The sequence below is a fragment of the Eschrichtius robustus genome, chromosome 14 (assembly GCF_028021215.1).
Source record: "Eschrichtius robustus isolate mEscRob2 chromosome 14, mEscRob2.pri, whole genome shotgun sequence".
Classification (NCBI taxonomy): Eukaryota; Metazoa; Chordata; class Mammalia; order Artiodactyla; family Eschrichtiidae; genus Eschrichtius; species Eschrichtius robustus.
The window spans coordinates 8,206,483-8,228,325 of NC_090837.1; the positions used below are offsets into that span (position 1 = coordinate 8,206,483).

The 21,843-nt window shown below is 49.9% G+C and overlaps 1 protein-coding gene across 5 annotated transcripts in view; it reads right to left on the reverse strand.

Annotated features, from left to right (window-relative positions):
• TMEM120B (transmembrane protein 120B) overlaps window positions 1–21,843 on the reverse strand; it is a 48,440-nt gene that overhangs the window by 1,941 nt on the left and 24,656 nt on the right. For 2 of the 5 annotated variants that reach the window (XM_068563735.1, XM_068563734.1), the window contains exons 4-11: window positions 19,025–19,084; window positions 18,308–18,403; window positions 12,400–12,489; window positions 5,000–5,065; window positions 4,430–4,491; window positions 1,701–1,793; window positions 784–848; window positions 360–428 (exon numbers count right to left, since the gene is read on the reverse strand). In XM_068563735.1, the coding sequence (XP_068419836.1) occupies window positions 360–428; window positions 784–848; window positions 1,701–1,793; window positions 4,430–4,491; window positions 5,000–5,065; window positions 12,400–12,489; window positions 18,308–18,403; window positions 19,025–19,084 (601 nt within the window). Of the gene's footprint in view, window positions 1–359; window positions 429–528; window positions 849–1,700; window positions 1,794–3,650; window positions 4,137–4,429; window positions 4,492–4,999; window positions 5,066–12,399; window positions 12,490–18,307; window positions 18,404–19,024; window positions 19,085–21,843 lie in introns of those variants that run through there. The other 3 variants (XM_068563736.1, XM_068563733.1, XM_068563737.1) reach the window with 3 other exon arrangements.

Consider the following 21,843-nt stretch of genomic DNA (forward strand, 5'->3'; position numbering starts at 1 on the left):
CCTTGGCACAAGCTACCTGCGAACTGCAGCGTTTGCCAGCAGAAGGCAGAGATCTGGGCTAACCGGGTGAAGGGTGTGAGTCCTAGGGGATCAGGCAGAGTCCTGGGGGGCTCCTCCCGCGGCCCCCCTCCTAGCGCGAACCTCCTTGGGTTTCTCAGACCACTGAGGGGCTCCCTGGTCTCCCGAATTCCCTCCCACGGTCTCCCAGGCCCCAGCTGCAGCGAGCTCTGGACTGCAGGGCCCTACAGGGCAGGCAGGGGGAGCTGAGGAAGGAATTCTCCCCAAGCGGCCCCAACCTTCCCCAGGAACCCCCCAACCAATGCGCACACACGCTCCACACACACACACAAACACCATACCTGCCATTCTCTGCATTCCTCGTGGCTGGAGAGCTCAAATAACGTGATGGCATTGTAGAGCTGCCAGAACTGGAGAGAGGGGAGACAGGCACTGCTCAGCCCACCGGAGTCCCCTGGAGACCCACGTGGGAAAGCCCAGGGAGAGCGCCAAGGCCCCCAGCTTCTGCTGTCAACTGCCCTTGAGACACTGACAACCCCCCAAAATGAAACTGGGGCACCCCGCCTGGGGTTGGGCGTGCTGGTGCCGAGGGCCAATTCCGGCTCTTGCCTTTGGCATCCCTGGACACTGGGGCCGTCCCAGCCCCAGGACCCCGTGGGGCCCAGCTCGGGGATAGCTGGTGAGAGAGGGAGAGCCCTGAAGACCTTCTGTTCCCGGGAGGTCTGCCCAGTGTAGGGGATACCCACAAACTCCAGGGGAACTCACGTGGCCACAAAACAGGAAGGGCAGAAGGAAGGTGAGGCCTCGCCACATCCAGGACTGAAATCCTTCTGTGGAGAGGAAGGAGGGAGCGAAGGGCCCGTGTGAGGTGGCCCAGGCATGCCAGTCACTCTGAGATTAGCCAGGTTCAAAAGCACGGATGGGGGAGGGGCACAGCCCTCACCTCCTCCAGGTGGGTGAGCGCTCACTAGGAAAGTAACCCAGGAAACATGCAGAACACCTGCCACCAGGCCTGACTGCCCTAACGCCTCAAGTCACCATGAACCAAGTGGGCTGACAACTCTTACAGAACACTGATGTGCCGGCACTAAGTTTCTAATAATTTCTTTAATTTGCACGGGATTTTGCATTTTATAATTGGCTTTTGCATGCTTCACTTCAATCGAGTCTTGATGAAATAGAGCCTACTGTGCAGAGTAATTCGATGGAAATGACCATCTTAAAAGATAGAAGATTTTTATTAACCACACTTTCCCCTGGATTCTCCGAGTTTTTCTAATGGGGCACCCACCTCGCTGAGTGAAAGTTAAGCACACATAAATTGCATAAGTGTAAAAACACTAGACTAAGATTATGTACATCATAAAACACAGACAAAAAATATCCATTTAGAAAGAAGCTAGAGGTCAGCATCCAGGGCCTGGCACACAGCTGGTCTCGCACTTGTCAACTGAAATGGAATCCCACGACGAATTATGAAAAGCAACTGTATTAGTGTATATATGTCAAACCAAAAAAAAAAAAAAAAGCAACTGGGGTGAGGTCGGCAGACTGGCTTTGCGTGTGGCAGGTCTTGTCAGGTTCTTACTGGCACCTGTTCCCAGTGAGGAGTGCACGGCGAGGTCTGGGGGAGCAGGGAGGGCCGGTGCTTGTCCCTCCACCCCCCAGGCTAGGCTACTCACCCACCGTGAGGTCCAGGTGATTCCTCTCCCCTAGGGCCCGCAGCCGGTAGAGGCAGCCCCTCTGGTAATAATATTGCAGGAACTGGACACAGCCTGCAGGGGGAGCACAGCGCCCAGCTCAGGGACTGGAAGAGCCAGCGACACCTCCACTGCAGGCTGGCAGGTCTCCACTGCCCAGAGGGTACAACCTCCTTCCCACCCACAAAGGGCGCACGCACGCACACACACACACGCACATACACACACACACCACACACACACCCCTGGGTACAACCTCCTCCCACCCCCAAAACACACACACACACACACACACACACCTGGGTACAACCTCCTCCCACCCCCAAAATACACACACACACACACACACCTGGGTACAACCTCCTCCCACCCCCAAAACACACACACACACACACCTGGGTACAACCTCCTCCCACCCCCAAAACACACACACACACACCTGGGTACAACCTCCTCCCACCCCCAAAACACACACACACACACACCTGGGTACAACCTCCTCCCACCCCCAAAACACACACACACACACACACCTGGGTACAACCTCCTCCCACCCCCAAAACACACACACACACCTGGGTACAACCTCCTCCCACCCCCAAAACACACACACACACACAACTGGGTACAACCTCCTCCCACCCCCAAAGCACGCACGCACCCACACACACACACACCCCTGGTACAACCTCCTCCCACCCCCAAAACACACACACACACACACACACCTGGGTACAACCTCCTCCCACCCCCAAAACACACACACACACACACACCTGGGTACAACCTCCTCCCACCCCCAAAACACACACACACACACACACACACACCTGGGTACAACCTCCTCCCACCCCCAACACACACACACACACACACACCCCTGGGTACAACCTCCTCCCACCCCCAAAGCACGCACACACACACACACACACACCCCTGGGTACAACCTCCTCCCACCCCCAAAACACACACACACACACCCCTGGTTACAACCTCCTCCCACCCCCAAAACACACACACACACACACCTGGGTACAACCTCCTCCCACCCCCAAAACACACACACACACACACACACACACACACACACCCCTGGGTACAACTTCCTCCCACCCCCAAAACACACACACACACCCCTGGGTACAACCTCCTCCCACCCCCAAAACACACACACACACACACACACCTGGGTACAACCTCCTCCCACCCCCAAAACACACACACACAGGTCTGAACCTGCTTTTATTCCTTCAAAGAGAGCTCAGGTTATCTGAGACTGCAACTAAGCCCCAACTAGGCTAGAAACTTCTGGAGCTTTCCTAGGCATGCAGTTGGCACTCATTAGATGCTTGCTGGAATGGTGGCACCATGCTGGGAGCTGTGTGCTCCCAGCACCAAGACATGAAAGAGACAGTTCCATACAATGGGGTACTTTGTAGTCACTAAAAATTAAGGAGGCAGAATTCCATGTTGATGTGGAAAAATACCCATGATAATTGTTAATAGAATATAAACTAGGTTATAAACAAAGCTGTGTAGAGGGATCCCATGTTTGTAGACTATACATAATGCAGTATATGTGTATATATATATTTATGAATAAAAATGTTTGAAAGGACATAGATCAATTAACACCCTAAGGGTGGGATTATATGTAATTTTCCTTCTTGGCTTATGTTTGTATTTGCCTGTAAGCAGGGTTTTATTTAAAAATTAAATTGTATTTTTTGAATAGGTAATATGCACTTGGCATAAAATTCAAGGGGAACAAACAGGTAGTTGGTGAAAAGTAAAACTCTCTCCCTGTCCCCAACCATCCAATTTCTGCTTCTCAGAGGTAACCCCTCATTGTATATAAATCCAGAGCTATTCTTTTTTTTTTTTTTTTTTTTAAACTTTATTTATTTAAACTTTATTTATTTTTGACTGTGTTGGGTCCTCGTTTTCTGTGCGAGGGCTTTCTCCAGCCGCGGCAAGCGGGGGCCACTCTTCATCGCGGTGCGCGGGCCTCCCACCATCGCAGCCTCTCCCGTTGCGGAGCACAGGCTCCAGACGCGCAGGCCCAGCAATTGTGGCTCACGGGCCTAGCCGCTCCGCGGCACGTGGGATCTTCCCAGACCAGGGCCCGAACCCGCGTCCCCTGCACTGGCAGGCAGACTCTCAACCACTGCACCACCAGGGAAGCCCCACCAGAGCTATTCTTAAATGAGAAAAAGAACATAAATTTCCATTTTGAGGAAAAGAGTTAGTGCCCCCAACACCCCTCAGTTCCTGAAGGGTACAACTGGTCTGGTTTTGATCCAGGGAAGAAAAAGGCAGTGACTTGGACTTCCCTGGCTGTCCAGTGGTTAAGACTCTGCGCTTCCAATGCAGGGGGCACGGGTTTGATCCCTGGTTGGGGAACTAAGATCCCACATGCTGTGCAGTGCGGCAAAAAAAAAGAAAAGAAAAAGGCAGTGGCTGGAGCTCCAGGGCGTGGGTTTGGGTCAGACATTCCTCTCTTAAGGCCAGGGGCTGGGCGGTAGGATGGAGTTGATGGGGGGGTGGATGGCTCTTTCTGGATTTCTGGGACCCTCCCCTGTCCCTGGCCGACCAGGGGCTTCCCCCAGTCTCATCTCCCTTCCACACAAGACACACCCTTCACAAAACAGCCTCCATCGGTGAAAACCACACCAAGCCTCCTCCCCTGAATCCGAGCAAGAGACACTCACTCTGAAAAATGGAGAACGCTAAAAACTGATCGCGAAACTTCTGATAAATTAGTCCGTTAGGCCTGCAGAGAAGTGGGGGAAAAGCCAAGATAAGCCCCCGCTCTGAAATCATTTGTTCATCCCCACCCCATCTCTGTTCCAACCAGAAGAGAAGATTTAAAACCCAATTCTACCTTCTTTATCGCCATGTCCCTGGGGCTGGACCAGTAATTTCCATCACTGCTTTAATCCATTCTAGAACCAGGGGAGGGCAGGTAGGCATCCTGAAGCCTCAATTCCCACCGATTCCCCCTAACCCTCCATCAGTCACAGCCTTGTCCCTGTGCTTCTTCTGTCCAGACTTGCTTGCTGTCACCCCGGCCAGGAGGCAGACAGGACGTTCCTCGGAAAAGTCCCCAGCTGACTTGGGGTGTCCCTGCAGCCCCGTTGTAAGCTCACGCTTCACTTCGTGGCCCAGAAGTCAGGCCATAAGGCCCCTGCACCTGGACCCCTCAGCCACCACCAGTCCTCATTCACTGGCTCCCTGGGGAGATTGAGCAGAGGCCCTGGGGCACAGCGGGGGACACTCACCAGGTCAGCATCACTCCAGACAGGAACGTGGACACGTAGTGGTGAGACACCCACCAGCCTTTGATTCTTGAAAGAAGAGAAGGAAAAGGAGCTCAGGCGGGGAGAGAAACGCAAGTGTCTCCCTGCTTCCCAGCCTGTGTCTGCGGGGGGCGCCCTGTGACCCAGAGACAGCTCCTTGGAGGAAGAAACGTACCCAAGCCAGGACTTCTCCTCTCTTTCTGTCCAACGAGATGCACAATCACACAGAGACCCAGAGAGGCACTCGGGCCTCCAGCAGCTTCCCACTACCCTCGGAACACATCCCTAACCTCCTCATGACCCCAAGCCCCGCCTCCCCGTCCCCCCTCCCCCCACCCTAAAAGGCTCCAAGCATCCTTTTCCTTGCATCTGCCAGGCCCATTGCTACCTCGGGGCCTATTATGGGCTGAATTGTGTCCCCCCCCAAATCCCTACCTTGAAGTCCTAACCCCAGTACCTTAAAATGTGACTATATTTGGAGACAGGGCCTTTAAAGAGGTAATTAAGGTTAAATGAGGTCATAAGGGTGGGGCCCTAATCCAACAGGGCTGGTGTCCTTAGAAGCAGAGGAAGAGACACCAGGGGTGTGCCTGCTCACAGAGAAAAGGCCATGTGAAGACACAGTGGCCGTCTGCAAGCCAAGGAGCGGCCTCAGGAGAAACCAACCCTGCTGGCACCTTGATCTTGGTCTTCTAGCCTCCAGAGTTGTGAGAAAATAAATTTTTGTTGTTCTAAGTCCCTTAGTCTATGGTATCTTTTCATGGCAGCCCGAGAAGACTAACAAAGTCTTCGAACTTGTTGTCCTCTCTGCTCCAAGACCTTGGCCTGCCTGGCTCCTGGTCCAAGTTCAAATTTCGGACCAACTGTCACCTCCTCCAAGAGGCCTTCCCTGACCACCTTATCTAAAACAGCTAGACGGGCAGGACAGGAATGAAGACGCAGACGTAGAGAATGAACTTGAGGACACGGGGAGGGGGAAGGGTAAGCTGGGAAGAAGTGAGAGGGTGGCACTGACATATATACAACTACCAAATGTAAAATCGATAGCTAGTGGGAAGCAGCCACATAGCACAGGGAGATCAGCTCGGTGCTTTGTGACCACCTAGAGGGGTGGGATAGGGAGGGTGGGAGGGAGACGCAAGAGGGAGGGGATATGGGGATATATGTATATGTATAGCTGATTCACTATGTTATAAAGCAGAAACTAACACACCATTGTAAAGCAATTATACTCCCATAAAGATGTTAAAAATAAATAAATAAAACAGCTAGACAGCCCCGCTCTGGAACACATTACCCTGCTTCATTTTCTTCATGGTGCTTGCGCTATCTGAAATTATTTTCTTCTCACTTGTTTCCTGAACCCCCTTCCCTGCTCAAAAGGAGCAGGGATTTTATCTGTTCATCTGTATCTGTGACACCTGGCTCAGAGCAGGTGCTCAATAAGCGTGTTGAATAAACACAGAACACTCGCACACGTTTATGCAGAGCTGTAGCTACCTACGTTACCCCACACAGATGCAGAGAGACAACAGACTGCACGCGCTGCATCTCGCACCATCCCAGACGCAGCTTCTCTCTGGGAGCCCCGTGCCCTAGGCTCATCTGCTCCTCCATCTACAGCAGGCCCTCGCCCCAGTCAGTCCAGAAGCTGCGGGAACTGTGCTGTCAGAGCCCAGCGCTCCCCCGGCTCAGGGCTCTCACTCCATAGCAGGACAGGGAGCCTGGCTGTCACCCCCTCCCCAGTGTCACAGGCAGCTCTTATTCTTTGAAGTCCCCGCGTGTGTTTCAGGCCTCTGCTGGGCTCCCCCGCCCCTCTCCGGGAGCTCAGTTATCGGAACATGATGTGGCAGCAATCTGCTTTGTCAAATGCACCCTGGGATGCCAGGAATTGGGACCCCCGAGGCATCCACGTGGGGGTTAGCACTCAACCTTCATCTTTCCAGAACTCTCTCGGGAGAGAACTGGAGTGGAGCCAAGTGGGGAGATGGGGCCCAGGGCACTCCTGCTCACCAAATGGTGGCACCTGAGGATCTGCTGGTTTGGGGGACGAGCTGCTGGATTAGACTTTCTTTGGAACTAAAATCATCCTGCAACTTGCTTTCTTGTCTCGACTCCCAGGCCACTATCTGTGGACCTGTCACTGACTTCTTAAATGCGAGACGACATTTCAGGATGTGGCTCTGCCATTCCTGAAACGTTGCCATCCTCCTCCACGCTGCCACGACATCCTGTGGAAGCCCCCCGCGCGATGACGCTGTTTCCCCACGGCAGCTACCAGGAAGTACGCAGGATGGCTGGGTCAGTGGGCACGTGCATGGTTACTTCTCAAATTATCCTCCAAAACAGCTATCCCCATTTACACTCCCATCGTCAGCAGAGCCTATCGAGTTCCCCAAACCCTCACCAATGCTGGATACCCAATTTTAAAATTTCTCCCAGTCTTATTATGTGACAATTGGTGTGTCATGGAGGTTTTAATCTGCATTGTCCTAATAAGTGGATCTGACTGCTCTTAAAACCTTCCAACCCGAACACAGACATCATAAAAGCAGGAACAGCATCTTACCCCTCTCTTCTCTTTGCAGCCCTTCAATAGTTCTGGCCATTAAAATAAAAAGAGAGAAAGAAATGAAAGGGACCTCCCTGGCGGTCCAGTGGTTAAGACTCTGTGCTTCCAAGGCAGGGGGCGTGGGTTCGATCCCTAGTCAAGGAACTAAGATCCCACATGCTGCAGGGGTGTGGATGCTTGAGGGGTCGTGGTGAGGAACCAGGTTTTAGGTGGTTCTTTATTCCCAGCACTAACAGCATCAGGTAAACAGTAGGCACTCAAGAAATGTTGAAATGAAAAAAGTGATGTCCAGGAGGTGCAGCTGGTGAAAGCAGCAGCTGGTCTAGATGCCACCAGCACAGAGGTGACAGGAGATTGATGCAGGTGCCACTGAGTTCACGGGACAGGATGAGACATCCGTCCACTTCTTTGTTCCCAGTCTCCCCTTCCCCCTGTCCCTGTCTTGCCCGTCAACAGTCTACAAGGACCCCTGGCTCTAATTTTCTGACTGGAAACACAGTTGGCCCCATCCTTAGACTTTCAGCTTGAAGAGCTACCAAGAAGTCTCTGCAAGCCCTGGAGGCCTGGCAAGCCCCACTGTCCTTTGTCCTACCCCCCAAAGGTCCCTTGAGAAATGCCCTCTCTCTGTACAGGAACGGCTGGAGCCAGACACAGGCTCTGGGCAACAAGCTTGGCTGAGCAGCAGCTTTTAATTTCACAGCTCACTGTGCCCAAAGCCCAGCGCTGACAGATGCCACCAATAAACACAGCTCAGCGGCATTGGGAGAGGCTAAAAATGGCTTCTTCCCCAGCGTGCATTCACCAGCCCCATCGTCCATCTGCACACCCCAGAGCTCTGGGCTGGTTTCGTTCACATGTGTGTGTTTATATAACAGTTTTATTGTGATGTCATTCAGACACTGTACAATTCACCCATTTAAAGTATACAACTCAGTGTTTTTCAGTATATTCAGAGAGTTGTGCAAACATGACCACAATCAGTTTTAGGACATTTGTATCACCCCAGAAAGAAAGCTGCACCTGTTAGCAGTCATTCTCGGGGCCCGTTCTGCCACAGAAATGAAGCCTGCAGGAGCTTGTGGGCTTTTTAAATGAGCAGACAGTAGATGCCCCAGGAAGGGTGGCACACTGCGTGGCCAGAATGTAGGGACAGCATATCCTGGTATCTGGGGATTGTGCCTGGAGAGCTCCCTTCAGGACACTTTAGCCATGTTTGCATGTGTGCATAAGACATGGGCACCAGTCACTATTCAACCCCTGGCTGTTTCTGGCTTTGAGCTTCGGGTCATCTGGGCGGCTGGGGGAATGGCTTCTACACGAAGGCGCCCTCTTGCCCCTGCCACCCCTACACCTCTGTATCCTAGGAAAGGCCCTTATAAAAACCCATTAGATCTAGGCATTGGTGGGTTGGCTTGCCAGAAAAGCCAACATCATTCCTGATTAATTATTCATTCTGGCCCGGAACTACGGTAGAGGACATCTGTTTTGCCTGTCTGTCAATCACTCCCCATTCTGGGTCTCCCCCTTATCTTTCCTTCCGGGAACTACCTCACCCCCACAGTCAGTCTGGGTGGCTCAGTGGAGCTAAGATAACTGGGCACATCACCCAGAGCCAGCCAATCAGGGCTCTGCATCCCTCCAGCCACAGTGATTGGGTCAGGGATGAGCATGTGACCTGCACCTAGCCAATCGGAAGTCTGTCTCAAGATCGCCCCTAGGCCAGTAGAGGAAAGATGCTCTTCCCTCTCGGACTGCTGATCTGGTAGGAGGCTGGCCTGGGCTGTTGGGAGCCAGTGAAGGAGATAGCAGAATAAGGAGAAGGAGGGGGGCTGTTACATTGTTTGAGCCCTTCTGACCTCCTTTAACTATTTATATGCTCCCATAAATACCCCTCATGTTTACTCCTATCAGGTGGTTTTCTGTCATTTGCAAAATTTGCAAGGGAAGTTGACTTGCTTATTACACTAATTGAACTAATGAGCTACATTTCACATGGGAAGCATCAGACACAAACCAAGGGTGGCTCCAGCCCATGATGGGGGCATCCTCCCCACACCCCACCTCTCTAGGTCTTCTTCCCCCAATACACCCCTAATTCAGGTCTCGGATGCAACTGGGAACAGGACGAAAAAGGCCCCGTCAGACCAAAACTGGGCAGCAAGCCTCCAGGAAACCCATATGGCTCAGTTCCAGCTGTCTTTCGAACATGGGTATGGCCCCAATGACCTTCCCTCATTGCAGAGCTTGGGTTCAATTCATTTCTACATAGACCCTGGGGTGTTTACTGGGTACCAACTGTGAGCTCCAGAGCTAGCCCTGAGACGCTTCAAAAATGGGAAAGGTAGTATTCATACCAATCCGGACCCACTCCCTCTTCCTCACTGTGCTTTCTTGAAAGGGTTTCTTAGCGATTCCCTAATAAGGGCCAAGTGTGAGGGGAAACCTCACAGGCATCTCCCTTGCCCGCCCCCAGGAGAGAAATCAGCTCTGAGAAGGAGCTGGGGGAGGATGGAGGCTAAACACCCAACAGATGTTGAGGATGAGTCACAAGTTTTAATCACGCAGATTCCATCCACCTGCCATGCCTCCCGCCCCCACAAATTGGCCACAACTCCCATAGTCATTCCAGAAAGCGAGACACCTTTACAGGCCCACCCCACTCATTCCACACTCCCCACCACCAACACATCTGTTGTCCCGTCAGAGCACAAGCCCTAGGGAGGCCCCAGAAAAGGCCCCATTAAAGTGTCAGGAAAGTGAGGTGGCTTTGGAACCCCCCTTTCCCCCTTCAGTCCTCCTCCCTGCTTTCCGGGTGTGCCCCACACTTGCAGGCACCTCCACTCAGTTCTGCTCCCTCCTCTCGGGGACCCGCCCCCCCCATCCACATCCACAGAAAAAAGTGACCAGGGTAACTCTTACTAAAGTGTTAGTGACTGTTAGAGACGTAGCATGTCCCTGAACACTCTTAATATGAGTCCAGCAGAAGGAGGAAACTCCAAGGCCAACAGCAAGCCCAGGGATGCACAAAGAGAATTAGTAACAAGAAAGCCTGGCCCATTGTCCTGGGCCCATTTCCCCACTATGTACTACTCTGAGTCCCCTCCGACCCCACCCAAAAGCTGGAAGACACTATTCACTAAAATTAAGGAAAACTACAAATGTTATTTATTTGGTAAGATTTTCTACTTCAGTGTTTCCCAAAGCATGGGGCATGTACCACCAAGTTTTAGATGGTACCTGAGTGTAACACTAGATGATACTGAATCACGTGGTGAGAAGTCACGTTTTCTGTTCTTTCCATTCTCCTGATTAAGTCAAGGAGAGAGTCTCAGTTAAATGCTAGGACACCTTTAATGTCTCTCGAGATCTGTTAATCTCCCTTTTTACACACATGTACATGCTTAAGAGAAATAGCAGGCCTCAGGTTCAGAGCCTTCAGGAAGCAAGATTATTGACTTCAATAAATTAGACAATGAAAATGAAAATCTATTTTTACACTATTTCCTCCTTCCTGCAATTGATGCTGGTTTTCCACGTTTGGTGGTGAAATAAAGTTTCCTTTTAAAATAAATTAATGTTTATTTAAGTAGAAAAAAAAAAGGAAGGATGGATTTAAAATGTGAGAAAATTATCATCCAGGTGATATTGGACATGGTAAAAATGGTGTGCATGGGACAAGAATGAATGCAGTTTGAGAAACACTGATCTTTTCTAAAGGGCTACATGCTACAGGGCTGCATACCTAAGAACTGCTGTTCCCCTGGTCCTTACCTCTTGGCTCTACGTTCAGGGTAAGGCCCGGCAGGGCAGGGATATGCCGTAAGAGACCACTGGGCAGAGAAGTAAGATGGTGGCAGATTACTGGGGGTTTGGCAAACACCCCAATCTTAAATACACAGCTCCTGGCCGTTCCTTATCAGCCCCCAGGAAGGAGGAAGTGGGGAGGGGTGGGAGGTTGTTACTTTTTGTTTCAGGAAAAACAGGGACAAGAATGGCGTGCAGAGGTTCAAATGGACACCCCCAAAAGGCATCAGACCTGTGGAAAATGGGTCCTGCAAGTGGCAAGTCGTGGATCTTAACTCAGTCCCGAGACTCTCATTGCCCTGTGAGAGGCCCTTCCACTTTTCTCACCAGAATCCATTCAACCTTCTGGTGACAGTACCCTAATTTTCCTCTGGGAAACCATTCCTCTCCTGACACTCAGCTTCTAGGCTTTCATTGACAGCCCTGGGGGTGGGCACAAGGCTCACAACCAGCCAATCACAGCGGCGCATTCTCTGGCCACAGCGATTGGTTCAGAGATGGGCACGTGATCAGTGAGTGCCAGTAGGACCCAGTGAGATTCTTGGAAGAGAGGAACGTGCCCTATTTTGCTGGGAATGCTAGAAATAAAGATGTGAGCCTGGAGCTGCTGGGGGGTCCTACCTGGAATCTGAGAATAAAAACAGCACAGTAGAAGGCATAGGTGAGAGACAGAGAGAAACTGGGTCCTGATGACATTGTCTGAACACCTGGATTAAGCCTTACCTGAAGTCTGTGCCAATGGACCCATTCCTTGATATGAGAATATAAATTTCCTACTGTGTTAAGAAGCCCATTTGAGTTAGGGTTTCTTGTAAGCAAGAGACTGAGCACAGCAAATGAGGTGTAGCAGCTGATACCGTTTTCCTCCTCCCTGGGTCTGAATGGTCATGAATACCCCACCCCCACAAGGAGGAAGGGAATGCAAGGCGAGGGTGACAGCCCTCACCTCCATGACAGATTTCCCTTTGGCTCCCCATACCCACCACAAAGCTGGGCCCCCAATTACCTCGAGCCGTTGCTGATGAGAATACTCTCCCGAATCGTCAGGGTGCAGTAATACCATACCAGCAGGAAGTTAAAGACTTCGTCTGTCACCCTGGCATAGAGAAACAGCGCCCGGGACGGGGGCAGGCATGAGAACCAGGGACGGCTGTCCCCGCCACCACAGCTGGACAGCAAACCAGGATGAGAACCGCCCACAGAGGCGTGCCTCCAGAAACCCCCAGTGACCCCGGGAAGGCGGCGGCGTGTCTTCTCTCCACCTAGAATGCCCATCCCCCCGCTCACCTTTCTACATGAATCCTACCCGCCCTTAAGGCTCTAGCTGAGGTTTCCCCTCCTTCCTTGACTGCTCAGCCCACGACAACCTGTTTCCCTTCTAAATTTCACATCTGTCTGATATGAAATTTCTGGTGGGATGACAAGAGAAGGACTTTAAGCTGGAAACCTAATTTGCAATTTTAAACTATCTGCAGTGTTAACTCCAGTGTAAACTCCTTCCATCCCCTTAAACTGTCTGTAAACTTTGCTGCACATACAAAAAGATGAACTTAAGAACTCCCTGGGCTTCCCTCGTGGCACAGTGGTTAAGAATCCTTCTGCCAATGCAGGGGACATGGGTTCGAGCCCTGGTCCGGGAAGATCCCACATGCCGCGGAGCAATTAAGCCTGTGCGCCACAACTACTGAGCCCGCGTGCTGCAACTACTGAAGCCCGCGTGCCTAGAGCCCGTGCTCCGCAACAAGAGAAGCCACCGACCGCAATGAGAAGCCTGCGCACCGCAACGAAGAGTAGCCCCCGCTCGCCGCAACTAGAGAAAGCCCGCGCGCAGCAATGAAGACCCAACACAGCCAAAAATAAAATAAACAAATAAAATTTAAAAACTCCCTGCCTCCTCTACGGTGGGCAGAACAGGCCTTAAAGGCAGGCAGAACATGGCAGCTAGAGTCGTGCTGTGCCCTGGTCAGGGGGAGAGCCTTAGACACGCTGTGCATGACCTTGACTGGCCTCCACTTTGCCATCTGTACAATGGGAAGGTTGACCCCCTCCGTGAGCATTCCTGGGTGAAGGATCCTGGGACAGAGCCAGCAACAGACAGCCCCTCAGAGGGCTCCCCCGCCACTGGCTCTCTCTGACGGGCCCTCGATAAAGACTCTATCTTTGACCCCAACAGGAAGCAGCTCTGTACCTCCTGGTGTCACACAGATCCATTTGTCGTGGGAATAGAAATGACTGCATGGGGAGGGAGAACACCCCCGATCTCCTCCATTCTATCCCCGAACTGGGAGATCCTTTTCCCCAAATACAAAGGCCCTGGGAGGGAAATGGGAGGATACAACTTTAACAGTAACAAAAGACGTTGGGAGATGTTTGGGAGAGTTTGGGAGAATGAAGATGAGAGACTCCTAATTACTTAAACGTGTAAAGTCCCCAGAGAAGAGATGACATTTGAGTAGGGTCTTGAAGGTTAAATATATGGAAATGTGCTTTCATTAGTGTTGATAATAACTAAATTTGACCTGTTGAGATGGATACTTGTACCTATTATGCTCACTTATATTGTTCCACTTTTTATTTATTATTTACTTATTTATTTTTTATCTTTTGGCCACGCCGTGTGAGGCATGTGGGATCTTAATTCCCCGACCAGGGATCGAACCTGCGTGCCCTGCATTGGAAGTGCGGAGTCCTAACCACTGGACTGCCAGGGAAGTCCCATGTTCCGCTTTTTATTTTGTAGACAATTATAGCATAAATGCTACATATTGCATAAATGTGTATATTAAAATATCTGTTTAAATCTTAGACCAAATAATCAATTTGATATACTAAATGCTATCTTTTAAAAAGACATTGGAAGGTGTCTTTTAAGCAATGTGACCCTGTTTCATGGTCACAGATGACAGACTCTCAGCCCCGCTGAACCACCGCCTGCAGAGGCAGTCTCGGGAGGGTCAGGAACAGACTCTGGAGACACGGGGCCTGAGTTCCAATCCAGACTCTGCCTCTTCCCAGCTGTGGGACCAAGGACAAGTCAGTGATTCTCCCGTGCCGTCACTTCCCCATCTGTAAAGTGGGGAGAGTCAGGGCACCTCCCGGGTTAAGCTGCTGTGAGCATCAGCTGAATTTAGAACAGTGCCTGCAGCCTAGGAAGAGCTATGGATGTCCCCTGTCGTAATAATTTTGGAAGCACCACAGAGCGTCCAGAGTCCAAGAAATGAGTCTCATATGCCTAACTCTGCGGAAATCAAAGGCCTACTTGACTTGAACAGGAAACGGGGGAGCGAAGACGGCCTCCCACTGCAGAGGGTCACTTAGATATCTCCAGACAGGAGGCAGCCCCAGGAGCGAGTGGTGGTTACCAGCATATTTTCCACTGGTCCCTTCCTATATCAGTAAAGAGAGGAGTGAAAATAGTTTTATGGCCCTGGCACGTTAGGGACATGCTTGAGGTGCTGGTCTCAGTCTGCCCCACCAAAGTATATGAGTTTCCTGTTGCTGCTGTAACAAATGAGCACATATTTAGTGGCTTAAAGGAACACGTTTATTCTATTACAGTCCTGGAGGTCAGAGTCTGAAATAGGTCATCAGATCAGAGCTGTGTTCCTTCTGGAGGTTCTAGGAGAGAATCCATTTCCTTACCTTTTCCAGCTTCCAGAGGCCGCCCGCATTCCCTGTCTCATGGCCTCACATCACTCTGACCTCTGCTTCTGTCATCACATCTCCGACTCTGACCCTCCTACCTCCCACTTATTAGGACCCTTGTGATTACACTGGGTCGCCCGGATAATCCAGGATAATCTCCCCATCTCAAGATTCTTAACTGAATCATCTGCAAAGATCTTCTGCCATGTAAGGTCACGCGTTCGCAGGTTCTGAGGACTGAACACGCACATCTTTGGGGACCATTATTCAGCCTGACACACTAGGCGAGCACTAACTACAGGGAACTTGCAACGTTGCAGGAGTTTTACGTGGACAATCTCTCTGGACCCTTGAACAACCCCACAGGGCTGGCTCTCATGGCAGGTGCATGTACCCCACCCATTCCCGTCTGCATGGCTTCCAACAGCCAGAACGTGCAACTCCTGGTCTGCCTAGGGGCTTTCTCAGGCCACCAGAGCTCACCCTGCTGGTGCCAGAGGCAAATCAGGAGGGCAGGAGGATTAACACTCTCTGGGAGTCAATCCTTCCTAGCCTGACAGCAGTCGGAGGATAAATACCACCTGCTCCCTCGCCCCTCGGGCGGGATAACTGAGACACATCCTTCGCTGTCCCACAGTTCCCCAGCAGCACTGAACTCCAGGTGCCCACAGGATAACCCTTCCTTGTCTCACTTCCATTCCCCTACCAGTGTTTCCTAGGATCACCGCCCAAATAAACTATTGGCATTCGAATTCTTGTCTTGGGGGGGGCGTTTCTTCTGGGGGAACCCAAACCAAGACAGTACTACTTCCCATTTTACAGATGAGGAAACTGAGGTTCAGAGATGAGTTGCCCATCCAGGCGCCCTCCCCTGCCCTATTTTTAACCCACAGAAGGTGTAGTGGGCTAAACAGTGTCCCCCCCGCAAATTCATATCCACCCAGAACCTCAGAATATGACCTTATTTGGAAATAGGATCTTTGTAAATGTAATTAGTTAAGGTGAGGTCATACTGGGTTACTTTTTTTTTTTTTTTTGGCCATGCCGCACGGCTTGCAGGATCTTAGTTCCCCGACCAGAGATTGAACCCGGGCCCTCAGCAGTGAAAGCGTGTTGTCTTAACCACTGGACCGCCAGGAAATTCCCGAGGTCATACCGGGTTAGGGTGAGCCCTAAATCCAATGACTGTGTCCTCATTAGAAGACCATGAGAGAGACACAGGGAAGATAGCCATGTGACGACGGAGGCAGAGGCTGGAGTGAAACAGTCTTAAACCAAGGGTACGCCAAGGACTGCCGGTCACCACCAGAAGCTGGGAGAGGCAAAGGAGGATCCTCCCCTAGAGCCTTCAGGGCGAGCACGGCCCTGCCAACCGTGATTTCAACCTTGAGTTCAGCCTTCTGGCCTCCAGAACTGTGAGGAAATATATTTCTATTGTTCTAAGCCATGCAGCTTGTGGTGCCTTGTTACGACAGCCCCAGGAAATGAATACAGAAAGGGATGGGAGACATGGAAATGCCAGGCCCTCAGTGAGCCTTAGATCTCCACAGCACACCATAGGTTTGTCCTTTGAGGGCCCTAGAGGCCCCAGGGCAAGGAAATCTGGTTGCACATCAAGAACTTCTACCCCTTCCAGGGGGCATGTGAGCAGGCATTACTGGCGTGAGCAGCCTTTGCCCTCCAGGGAAATGGGCCAGGCCTGAGGCAGCAGGCAGGCACAGGCCCAGGGCCTGAAAGAGCCTTTGTTTGGACACTCAAGTGGGCAGACCAGCAACTGGATTCCCAGCCAAGCGCCTGTCAGGAAATAAACCCTTGACACATGGGCCAAATGCCCAAGCCATACTTGGGGAGAAAAGCCAGGGCCAGAGAGAGGAACGAAACCCCCGGGGCAGCGCAGCCTCAGCTCACTGGCCTCGTCCTACACAAACAGAGCAGCCGACCCTCTCAACCACACCACTGGGTGCCAGGAGCTGGGCAGAGCCACGCACAGTGTTAACACACTGAATTGTCACAACACACTGAATTGTCATGACAACCCAGGGAGCCAGGGCCTGGTGTCACCCTCGTTTTACAGATGGGGAGACTGAGGCATCCAGAGGAACCTGCCCATGGCAACAGCCAGTAAGTTTCAAAGCCAGGATTCAAACACAGGCAGTCTGTGGTCAATCTATTTCTTTCTTTCTTTTCTTCCTTTCTTTTTATTTCCTTCCTTCCTTCCTCTTTCTTTCTCCCCACCCTTCCCCCCACTGCCTTTCTCTTTGTAATCGAGATATAATTCACATACCATAAAATTCACCCTTTTAAAGTATACAACTCAGTGGTTTTCTGTATATTAACAGAGTTGTGCACCCATCACCACTATCTAATTCCAGAACATTCTCACCACTCCAAAATAAAAACCCCTGTCGCCCTTAGCAGTCACTCCCCGTTTCCCTTACCCCCAGCCTCTGACAACCACTAATCTGTTTTCTGTCTCTATGGTATTTGCCTATTCTGGACATTTCGTATGAATGGGTTCATATAGTAAGTGACCTTTTGCATCTGGCTTCTTTCACTCAGCATCATGTTTTCAAGATTCATCCATGTTATAGCATGTGTCAGTACTTCATTCCTTTCTGTGGCCAAATAGTATTACATTGTATGGGTGGACCACTTGGGCTCTTTCTTAACTACTATGTTAAAAGGTCGCTTCAGCAGCCGTTTAGTAGATATTTGTTGGACAGATGTAGCACAGACAGGACTGCTATTTCCCGTAAGAAATGGTCCTTCCTGGGCTTCCCTGGTGGCGCAGTGGTTAAGAATCTGCCTGCCAATGCAGGGGACACAGGTTTGAGCCCTGGGCCGGGAAGATCCCACGTGCTGCGGAGCAACTAAGCCCGTGCACCACAACTACTGAGCCTGCGCTCTAGAGCCCGTGAGCCACAACTACTGAGCCCACGTGCCACAACTACTGAAGCCTATGCACCTAGAGCCCGTGCGCCGCAACAAGAGAAGCCACCGCGATGAGAAGCCCGCGCATCGCAACAGAGTAGCCCCCGCTCGCCGCAACTAAAGAAAGCCCACGCACAGCAACGAAGACCCAACGCGGCCAAAAATAAATAAATAAATTTAATTTTTTTAAAAATGAAAGAAAAAAAAAGAAATGGTCCTTCTTTACCCTACACCTTATCACACCAAATGCTGTAGATGCAAGAGAGACCTTGGATCCCTCTCTCATGGCCCTCCTCACCCCCGCATGCCCACATACACACACCACCACACCCCATCACCTGTAGTAAAGGACAAATCGACATGCCACAGCACCCAGGAGCAGGATGATGGTCAGGTAGAGCTTGAACTTCTCATACTCATCCTTGTAGGCAAATCTGCAGTGACAGACACCCCCAGGAAAGGTCACATAACTATAGCCCATCTGGGGGAAGGACCCTGACCCCATCAGATTCTTGACCTGCTGATAACACTAAGGAAGAGACTTTGAATTAACGGTGATGATTAATTAGGGAAAGAGGGCCAGTGTGCAAAGCTTCCATGTCCCTGGACTCCTGGTTTAAGGTTCCAAGCCTGTGATGGGCAGGAAGCAGAGATAGGGTCTCTTCCCCCAACCAGCTACTTCAGTGGAAAAGCCACGGCTCCATGTCCCCTGGTAACTGATGGATTTTGGGTGGACAGGACTGGACTGCCTCCCAGGAGGAATGTGTGTGATAAGGCGTGGAACGGAGCAGGGGCCATTTCTCATGGGAAAGTGGCAGTCCTGTCCACCCCATGTATTGACTCTGTGAAAGGAAGGAAGGAAACCTCCCCCAGGTGGTCTACCCACTGAGGAAGAGACCTCAGAGTCTCTTCCAAAAGACCAAAAGCCAGAGTCCCAACTGTGAACGTTTTTTTATTTATGCAAAAATACTAGCTTGGTCCCATTTCTCCTGAGTTGCAAGAGCAAGACGCCTGGATTCTGTAAAGCCAAGTGGAGGGTTGTCTGGGATACTTACTTGGCCTGGTTGCTGAGAAGGGTCACATTCACGTTGCCGAGAACCAGATTTAAGTAGAGCCTGGAAGGAAAGACCTGTGAGGGCCACCATGTTAACAGCCCCAGGAGTGGTCCCCAACCAAAAATATTCAAACTTAATAAGCATAGCACTGAGCACCGGATATTAGAAAATAGGGTGCTGGGCTTCCCTGGTGGCGCAGTGGTTGAGAATCTGCCTGCCAATGCAGGGGACACGGGTTCGAGCCCTGGTCCGGGAGGATCCCACATGCCACGGAGCAACTAGGCCCGTGAGCCACAATTGCTGAGCCTGTGCATCTGGAGCCTGTGCTCCGCAACAAGAGAGGCCGCGATAATGAGAGGCCCGTGCACCGCGATGAAGAGTGGCCCCCGCTTGCCACAAGTAGGGAAAGCCCTCGCACAGAAACGAAGACCCAACACAGCCATAAATAAATAAATAAATAAATAAAAAATTAAAAAAAAAAAAAAAAGAAAATAGGGTGCTAAGCTCAGCGGTAAAAGCCTCACATGGAGCGAGAATGAAAACGATTAAGTAGAGAACATGACAGCTGTGACATGACCTTCATGATTAACCCATTTCTCCCATTTCAGCTGGCTTAGAGACCGTATTTCCTAGCCTCCCTTGCAGCTAACATGAGCACGTGACTAAGCTCCAGCCAATGAGGTGAAGGCATGTGTACAATTTCTAGGTCAATTTAAAAAGGGCTCTTCCTAAGCGTACAAATCTTAAGTATACAACATGATGAACTTTTATATATTTACAAATCCATGTAAACAACACCCAGATCAAAGAATAAAATGCTTCTAGCCCCAGGAGGCTCCCTCGTGCCCCCTCCCAGTCAGTAAACTGCACCACACCCCCCCCGCCCCGCTTCATCCACGTTGTCTGCATCAGTGGTTCCTTCTTTCCCATTGTGTATATTATTCTATGGAGTGGAGGTACCACAATGTAATTATTCATTCTACTGTTGATGAACATTTGACCTGTTTTCAGTTTTCGGCTATTATGAATAGAGCTGCTGTGAATGTTCTTTTTTTTTTTTTTAACTTGAGATATAATTCATATGCCATAACATTCACCCTTTAAGAGCATACAATTTAAGATGAATAGATAAAAAAGATGTGATATATATATATATATATATATAAACAATGGAATACTACTCAGCCATAAAAATGAAATGTCATTGGCAGCAACATGGAAGGACCTAGAGATTATCATACTAAGTGAAGTAAGTCAGACAGAGAAAGACAAATATCATATGGTATCACTTATATGTGGAAACTAAAATATGATACAAATGAACTTATTTACAAAACAGAAACAGACTCACAGACATAGAAAACAAACTTATGGTTACCAAAGGGGAAGGGGTGGGAGAGGAATAAATTAGGAGTTTGGGATTAGCAGATACAAACTACTATATATAAAAGAGATAAACAATAAGGTCCTACTGTATAGCACAGGGAACTATATTCAATATCTTGTAATAACCTATAATGGAAAAAAATATGAGAAAGAATATACATATGTGTGTGTATATAAATGAATTACATTGCTGTACACCAGAAACTAACACAACATTGTAAATCAACTATACTTCAATAAAAAAAAATTATGATTATATTATGTACATATGTGTGTATGTACATATATATTTTCATCCCCCACTTCCTTCTAGAATGTAAGCTTTGAAAGCGCAGAAACTTTGACTTATTCGGAGCTTTATCCACTGTACATAGAATGGTGCTGGGCACAAAGTAGATGCTCATGAAACTTGATGAAGAAAACAATAAATATTAAAAAAATTTAAAAAAATAAAGTATACAACTTAGTGGTAATCATTTTGTAACGTACAGAAATATCAACTCACTATGTGTACCTGGAACTAAAAAAAAAAAAAAAAAAAAGAATAAATAATAAAGTGAGCTCATAAAAATTTTTTTAATTAAAAATAAATTATACAAGTTAATGGTTTCTAATATATTTACAATGTTGTGCAACCATCAGCATCACCTAATCCCAGAACATTTTCATCACCCCTGAAAGAAAGCCCATACCCCAGAACATTTTCATCACCCCCGAAAGAAAGCCCATACCCACTAGCAGCACATTCCCCACTCCCCCCAGCCCCTGGCAACCACTAATCTACATTCCATCTGTATGGATTTGTCTACTCTGGACATTTCGTATAAATGGACTCATGCAATATGTGGCCTTTTGTGTCTAGCTTCCTTGCTGTGAACATTCAGCACTCATTTCCACCATACACACACACACACACACACACACACACACACACACACACACCCAGGAGTGTAATTTCTGGGTCGTATGGTATGTATGTGTTCGGCTTCAGTAGGAAATGGCAAACATTTTTGTAAAAAGGGATCTGCTTGCCCTCTGCTGCCTGACTCTTCCCTGTTTCCTGAAAATGAGATGGTGTGAGCCAGCTTTGGCCATGTAGAGGAGGACAACTCCCCAAGCGGGGGTGAAGTAGTAAGTTGGAAAAGGACCCTGAGTCCCTAGGTGACCTTGGGAGCCCACCACTCTTGGCCTTCAGAGTCCACTCACCTCTGGACTGTTGTGTGTAAGAGACAAAAGCCCGCATGTTTGAGCCATTGTGCCATTAGCCTTCTGTTACAATAGCCTGTACTCTAACACACTAATAAAGGTGCAAATAAAGGGTTATGAGATCTCAGGGGAAGAAGGGTTAATTTCACAGAGGGAGAGAGAGGGGTTTGGAAAGGCTTCACTGAGGTGGTAACATGTGAACTGGGCTTTGAAGGATGAGTAGAAGT